Here is a 7,562-nt window from a genome sequence, read left to right as displayed (position 1 = left end):
GAAGTTCCGGCATGGACTAGCTTTTGTTTATTTTAGCTTCTTAGAATACTCTTAGTTTAGTAATTCGTTCATAGATGTTCTTGTGGTGATGACTTCCAGATTTTGGGGAATAATAGATGTTGAATTTTAGAAGTTATTGAATTGTCTTTTTATTAATGAGTTTAAGTCTTCCGCATTACTTTCTGTTGATATTAAATTGAAATGTTAAGGTTTAGATTGGTTGGTTCGCTCACATAGGAGGGTAAGTGTGGGTGCCAGTCGCGGCCCGGTTTTGGGTCGTGACATCAATTAATTGTAATTTGGCTAAATAAGTAATACTTATTATTATTATTATTATTATTATTATTTATTAATTAATTAATAATAATAATAAAAAAAAATTCATGCTATTTGGGTATTTTTGTTTAGTTTCCATATGTGGAATAAATTTTGGTGAGAGAAAGAAGTCGCTGTATGTGGCGCTGCTGAGAAAGAGGCGAGAGGAGCAGCGATGGAGGACGACGTTGAGATGGCAGCGGGGGAAAACGGCGCCGGGGTGATTCTTCTCTATTCCTCTTTTTATTCTTTCGCTTTTCTCTAATTCTTCATTTCATATGTTGTTTACTTGTTTCCTCAAACCCTAATTCATCATATTCGCATTTATAATAATAAGGAATTGGATGACATGAAGAAGAGGTTGAAGGAGATGGAAGATGAAGCAGTTGCTCTCCGTGAAATGCAGGCCAAGGTCGAGAAAGAAATGGGCTCTGTTCAAGGTCTCCCTCTGTTTTTCTGTGTGCTGGAATTTGACTTATTACTGAAATGTTTATTTATGCTGCTATTTTCATTTTTCTAGTAGACAATTGTAGAATGGTTTTAATGTAATGACGAGATAACTTATTTGATCTTATTGCATGGTTTGTATTACCTTTGAATCTTATTGATAAGTTGAAATTACTTAAGTATCTATCTTTTCCCTTACAGATTGAAGTTTTAACCTACATTTTTCAAAGATAGTGTTTATGTTTGGATTTCATGGGGGATGTGCAATAATTGTTTCTAAATTCTTTTTGCATTTGTTTATAGTTGATTTAATTATGAAGAAAGCTTAAAGTTTACTTATACCTCTGTTTCTCCATTTATTGCATTTTATTTATTTGTTTACCTCAATTGAAGGAAGACCCTGCTGCTGCTGCTGCAAACCAGGCAAACAAGGAAGAAGTGGATTCTCGATCCGTCTTTGTTGGAAATGTGAGACTTCTGCCTTCCTAAAACTTATGATTTTAAGTATCATCTCATATTAACCTTTTCTACATAGCTGAACTTTTGTGTTTTCTCCTGAAGCACAAAATTCAATTGCAAATGATAAATTATACTTTGGAGTTTATCCTCTAGCTTATTGACATCTTTGTGAAAACCTGTGTACAATATCTGTATCTTCCTTTTCCTTTCTATTTCCTTTATAATGGAGGCTAATCCAACTACTTATTATATGGCCTAAATATAGTGGTGTATGAAATTGTGGGAGAGAAATTATGCAAAAGTGGGTCCATTACTCTCACTTTTCATGATATCTTCAAAATTGGAGAACTGCCCTTTCTGTAGTATTTACCGTTTTTTAAAAAAACCTCTTTTTATCAATTTTCAAAATTTGCTCATGTATTTTGCTTGCATAAGCTATTTTGCCTTTCTTGACTGGTATTTGGTTTCATCTGTGTAATTATCTGTAGTTTATGCCTATTGAAGAATTTAAGTAGATAAAACATATCAAAAATAGAATCACAAATAAGGAACAGAATGAACACACCTGATTTTTTGATGCCTATGGAGATGTGTGAAGCTGTATAGTCTTATATATTTAGCACTCAGTTCTCTCAAGGAGCAGAATTCTAGGAAAGGGAGTGAGGGAAGAAGCAAAGTTCCAAGGAAAAATAGCTAACAGTTGAACTAAGGAATGAAAGGCCTACGTAAAGTAAACAAAATGTGAATAGAAACAAGAGAAAAGGAGTGTGATAGCATATTCTTGTAATGGAGAAATCCCTGAGAGCCAATGATGTATGGTTCAAAACTTTGTGGATAATGGACCTGTTCTTCTTTATCCTTCTTTACGTCAAAAACAAGGTTTTTATGTATGACCAATTCAAGCTCCTGACGTACCCTATCCCAACATTAAAAGATACACTCTTACCCCTAGACCAAACCTTGGGGCGTTAACATGTTTCTAGTCCGACTTCTTTTCTCATCTTTACACATTCATGAACTAATATTTTTATTGGTATCACAATCTACCTTAACAAATATTAAACTAATTTGGAGAATAGTAATTGGATGAACTGACATGTGAAGGTTACAAGGAGATAAATTGGTGGATGTGTAGGAAAGTAGCTTTGCTATAGGTGTACTTTGGTTTAGTTTGTAAAGGTTGCAGTTAGCTCGTGTTTGGATGAACTTATCTTCTTATTAGAAGGATGGTCCTAAAGAAAGATGAAACAAGAAGAACGTTTAAATGTGTGACCATCTCATGGAAAAGCTTAACTTGTTTGAGAGAGCATTTTATTTACTTAATTATGCCTTCTACTCACCTCTTCTCATGCAAATCTGATTCTTTTTCATGGGCAAAATACGTGGTGATTCTTTCGATAATAGGTAACAGTGAGGTCAAACCCACGAACTCCCCATGCTCTGAAACCATGTTGAAGTGTGGGATATAGATGAGATGGTTCGACACTTCAACATAGTACAGGAGCCATTTCTTAACAGTTTCTAATATGTTCTTACAAATCCTCTTTTTCGTTTTTATATTTGTTAATTACAGTGTTATCTGGCATGTTTTAAGTTGATCTGGATTGGATTATTTTGACTTCCACTATAAACAAGTCGCAAATTTATTTAGAAGAAGAGAGAGAAACTTACTTTCTTAAACAGGTAAGGAAGAAAAAAGAACATTTGTACAAAATGCTTTATAAAGAAAAAAACGTGTTAAATGTTTTGTATGTCAACCTCAATTACAATAAACCAGATGAATATGGCACACTACAGGTACAGGAATTACACATAACAGAAAACATATTCAATTTTTTGTTCTACTATAAGCAATGTAAGGATTTAGGTAAAAGTAGTTTCTTTTTCTTTTAAATGGAAAAATTGTTTGTTATTAGGTGTTCCCAATGTATAATGACAACTAATTACCGAAACAAAGTATTAATTACAACTAATTGAGATTGAAATGGTTTTGGTGTAATGCTTAGTTCTTTTTATTCCTATTAGGTAGGGTAAAAAGGTAAGCCATTTTTGAGTGAGTAGTTATTTTTTTTTTAATTCTGCTCTTGCTCTCTGATCCCATTTCCCATGTATCTGATACTTGTTCCAATTTTTTTATTTTTTTTATAAATCTGAATCAGCATTGGCTCAATTTAATTTGCCTTTAGATATACTAAAGATGAATTAGAGTTTGTATATGATATTATATTGGTTATACAGATGGGACAGTATGGGAAGAGAAAATGTGGAACCTAATAGAAATTACTAATAGTTGAACCAAAAAAAAAAGGTTTTTTCAAGCGATTGTGTGGTACCTTTATCTTCTTCTCAATAATTCAAGATATTATGTGAATTGATATAGTACTGAGTATAATGAGTTTGCCTTAAAAGACACAGTTCACTTGTAGATTAAATTATTGGTGGTGAATCTTGACCAATATACCAGGGAGCTTCATATGTTTGGGTTAGTATAACTGGATGTCATCAGAATTTTGAAACATGCTTCAAAGACAAATAATGAATCAGATATCAGCCCCACCAATTGCCAAAACTAGGGGATGTTTGATGGTTATCGATATTGCGATGCTCCTGATTAATAGTATTTGGAGAAAGTCATTATTTTAATTGCAGTGGTGTGTGGATCAGTTTGTACTTTGTAGAGACTTCAACTACTTTACTGGGTAGTTACATCCTCCCAGTATTATAGGCACTGGTTAATTCAAATTTAGTCATAGGCACTGGTTAATTCAAATTTAGTCTGATGGGAAGAAATTACCAACGTTTATGCTTATACTGTGATCAAAACCTTGGTTTTAACAGTAAAATTAAACATGACTTCATTTTCTTTGGTTCTTGTTACTAAGCATGTCAGCCAGGTGGTTGTTCCATTTGGTTTTTTCACTGTTATCTTGACCTTCAGATCCAGTCTGAGACCATCTCTTGTGTGTTCATTTGGGGCGAACAGTTTGAGATGCTAAACGTGTTTTATAGGTGGATTATTCATGCACTCCAGAGGAAGTGCAGCAGCATTTTCAGGCATGTGGGACGGTGAATAGAGTTACAATCCGAACAAACAAGTTTGGGCAACCTAAAGGATATGCTTACGTTGAGTTTGTTGAATCTGAAGCTGTCCAAGAAGCTCTTCTTCTGAATGAATCTGAACTTCATGGCCGCCAACTTAAGGTCAACTCTTTCGTCCCTAAATCAACTTTATTTATATGGTCGATACATTTGAACATAAAACCTTTCATTTATGTCTTCATACCCTTTGTCATCTGTGATTGCTATTGTTTGTGTAGGTATCTGCAAAGAGGACTAATGTTCCTGGTATGAAGCCATACCGTGCTAGGCGTCCTAACCTGTATATGGGATTCCGAGGCCGGGCGCCATTCATGCCTGCTCCTTATTTTTTCCCTCCTTTTGGATATGGGTAACTCAATTTGTTCTAATTCCATTTATGAAAGTATCATTAGTCATAAACAATTTTGTGTTTGCTAGCCTCCCTTTCTGTATATAATTAAATTTGTGACATGGCTTCATTAATTTATGCTGCAGAAAGATTCCAAGGGCTAGGGCGCCGATGCGTTACAGCCCCTACTTCTGAGACTGTTTTGTTTTTCCGTAGACGTACATACCTCTGGATGGTGGGACATTTCATTAAAAGCAGTAGCTCTTATCCCCTGTATGGTTAATTGCCTTTACATATCTTATTAATCCCCAAGTTGAGTTTTCTGGTGAGCTTTGTGGCAAATAGTGTGATGATGAATCCTTTTGGTTTTGTGTCTTTAGAGTTGTTGAGAACATATGCATGTTTGGAATTTCTACTGTAATGTTGCATTCCACTGCAGAAAAGAAGGAAAGAACCGTTTGAGCCATTATTGTGTGGTTGTGTAGAGCTTTTATTGGATTTTGTGATATTTGTAGGTTTCCGGTCGCACCAATCTGGTGAAGGAAAGACTTCTCTTTTTCCCTCCAATTTATTAATTTTGATATTATTATGCAAACTAATATTTTCAAGTGTAAATTAGGTATATAGATATTCTCAAGTTATAATATTAGAGTTTGTTTTTCAATGTATTAACATTTAATATCTCAAGTTATAGCATATTATTAATAAATATAATGTTAATTTTAAATTGTTAAAAAGATTTGTTTAAAAAAATTAAAGGAAAAAAAAGGGACAACATATAAATGAAAAATGACATCCTTTATTAATTAAATTAAATATAATTATTGATTGGTTTTAATTGATTAGCACGTTTTAAGAAATTTTAAAAAATATTTAGATTAGTTAGTTGCCTTAAATCTCTCAAATTAGTTTTAATGAGATTAAATTTTGATTTAATTCCTTAAAAAGCTCTGAAAAATTGGCATGAACGTACAAGCTGTTTTTTCCCCCAATTTTCACGATTATTTTAGAGTTGCATAATATTTTAGTTCATTTTTTTTAGAAATTGAATAAATTTTGGCGTTAGAAACAAATTGATTTGCTGTGATGGAGAACATTGTGTCGATATTAACTAAAAATGGTGGAAAGTGGAATTGATCAGGTTGGTTTTAATTATGATTTGTTGGTTTTAATTATGAATTGCTAATTTTAACATGGAGAACGTTATTCATTTTTTTGATTATTGTAAGATCTGAAATTAGGGGTGGGCATTCGATATTTTGATTCGGTTTCAATTTTTTTTTGGTTTTTTCGGTTTTCGATTCTTGTAAATTGTAAATCGAATACCGAATCGAAATATTTTGGTTCGATTCAATTTTTGTTATTTCGATTCGATTTTTATTGATTCAATTCGATTTTTTTATTTTGGTTTTTAATGGGTCGCCGGTTGAAGACGAAGTCGCTGCAGGCGGCAGCTATTGGTGGCGGCTGCTGCTGCTGCTGGTGGGCGGCTGCTGCTACTGCCTAAAAGAGGAAGAGGAAGAAGAGGAAGATGAAAGAGGAAGAGGAAGAAGAGGAACAAGGTTTCACATACTTTTTTTAAAAAATATTATTTAATATTAATAATTATTAATTAATATAATATAAATTATAGTATAATATTTCGGTTTAAATCGAAATATCGAAAATCAAAATAATACGTACTGAAAACCGAATTGAAATACCGAAAAATACAAAAAAGTAAATTGAATACCGAATCGAAAACCGAAATACCGAAACAGAAATTCTGAAAAAATTTGGTTCGATTTGGTGTTTTGGTTTTCCGGTGTTTATGCCCACCCCTATCTGAAATATAGATTGATTCTTTTTTTGGTTGGATGAAACAGTGTTTTGATATGTATACCATATTTGAAAAACAGTACGTAAATGTATATGCGTTTCAGTTTTAATAAAATTGAAGATTCGCGTAATACTTGATTTATGAAAAAAATAGAAAAAATGAATTTGATGGTACAGTCTATTTAGTAACTAGTCAAAAAGTTAGTAGATATAATGTTGTGAAGCAGTGAAGTATGAAAATTGTATTTATAATTGTATTAATTGTGTATGAAGTTTCGTTTTTTGTTGAACTTAGAATATATGTTTCTGAATGAATTTTGTATGAAAACTGTATTCTTTTTGTTTAATTTAAGTAGTTTATATGTCATTGAATTGTATATATAAATGTGTATGAATTATTTTGCAATTATATTTATTATGTTGCACTGAATGTTATTTTAATGTTGTGAAACAAGTAAATATGTCGATTTTCAGATGGAGGGCATCATATATGATGTGTCTACTCTTTATAGTGGTTCATTTAATGCTATAATATCTCAACTTAATAGAGAATAAAATATAAATTCTATTGAGATAAAATATATTGTTAGCTATATGTGTCCACCTATTAATATTCATAATGATGTTGGGGTAAAGTTTTTTCTAGATCAAAAGAAGGTGAAGTTGGATTTCTTTACAAAATATCCATTGTGCATCTCTTTGAAAGATTGTGAGATGTATAATGAAGGTCATGGAGTTATACTGATAGAATAAATTCTGAGATTAGTTTAACACAGACTTACGTTGATTTATACTCCAACAATTCTATCCGTTTGGTCGGAATGAATTTAGACGGAGTTGTCGATGAGAATAGTGAAGGAGATAATGATGTAATATGTGACCATTCCATAGCTGAGAATCAGATTTTGTCACGACCCAAAACCGGGGCCGCGACTGGCACCCACAATTTCCCTCCTATGTGAGCGAACCAACTAATCTAACCCTTATCATTTTAACATATATCAACAGAAAATAATGCGGAAGACTTAAACTCATTAAATAAAACAAATCAACATCTATTAATTCCCCAAAATCTGGAAGTCATCATCACAAGAAC

General features: G+C 32.6%; 1 protein-coding gene across 2 annotated transcripts; it reads left to right on the top strand.

Annotated features, from left to right (window-relative positions):
* The first annotated feature begins 398 nt into the window (after nt 1-398).
* LOC107031941 (polyadenylate-binding protein 2-like) lies at nt 399-5,243 on the top strand. Of its 2 annotated transcripts, none has more exons than XM_027912598.1 (6): nt 399-535; nt 653-755; nt 1,156-1,230; nt 4,231-4,422; nt 4,539-4,669; nt 4,795-5,243. In XM_027912598.1, the coding sequence occupies exons 2-6, from the start codon at nt 693-695 to the stop codon at nt 4,841-4,843; spliced, it is 510 nt and encodes a 169-aa protein (XP_027768399.1). In that variant the 5' UTR covers nt 399-535; nt 653-692; the 3' UTR covers nt 4,844-5,243. The 2 variants fall into 2 exon arrangements, with proteins under 2 accessions (XP_027768399.1, XP_015088941.1); XM_015233455.2 differs by having other exon boundaries at nt 404-535; nt 1,160-1,230.
* Nucleotides 5,244-7,562: the final 2,319 nt, after the last annotated feature.

This window comes from Solanum pennellii, chromosome 10, assembly GCF_001406875.1.
Source record: "Solanum pennellii chromosome 10, SPENNV200".
Taxonomy (NCBI): domain Eukaryota; kingdom Viridiplantae; phylum Streptophyta; class Magnoliopsida; order Solanales; family Solanaceae; genus Solanum; species Solanum pennellii.
Note: the sequence above shows the minus strand (reverse complement) of the source record. Positions and strands in the feature narration are given on the sequence as shown.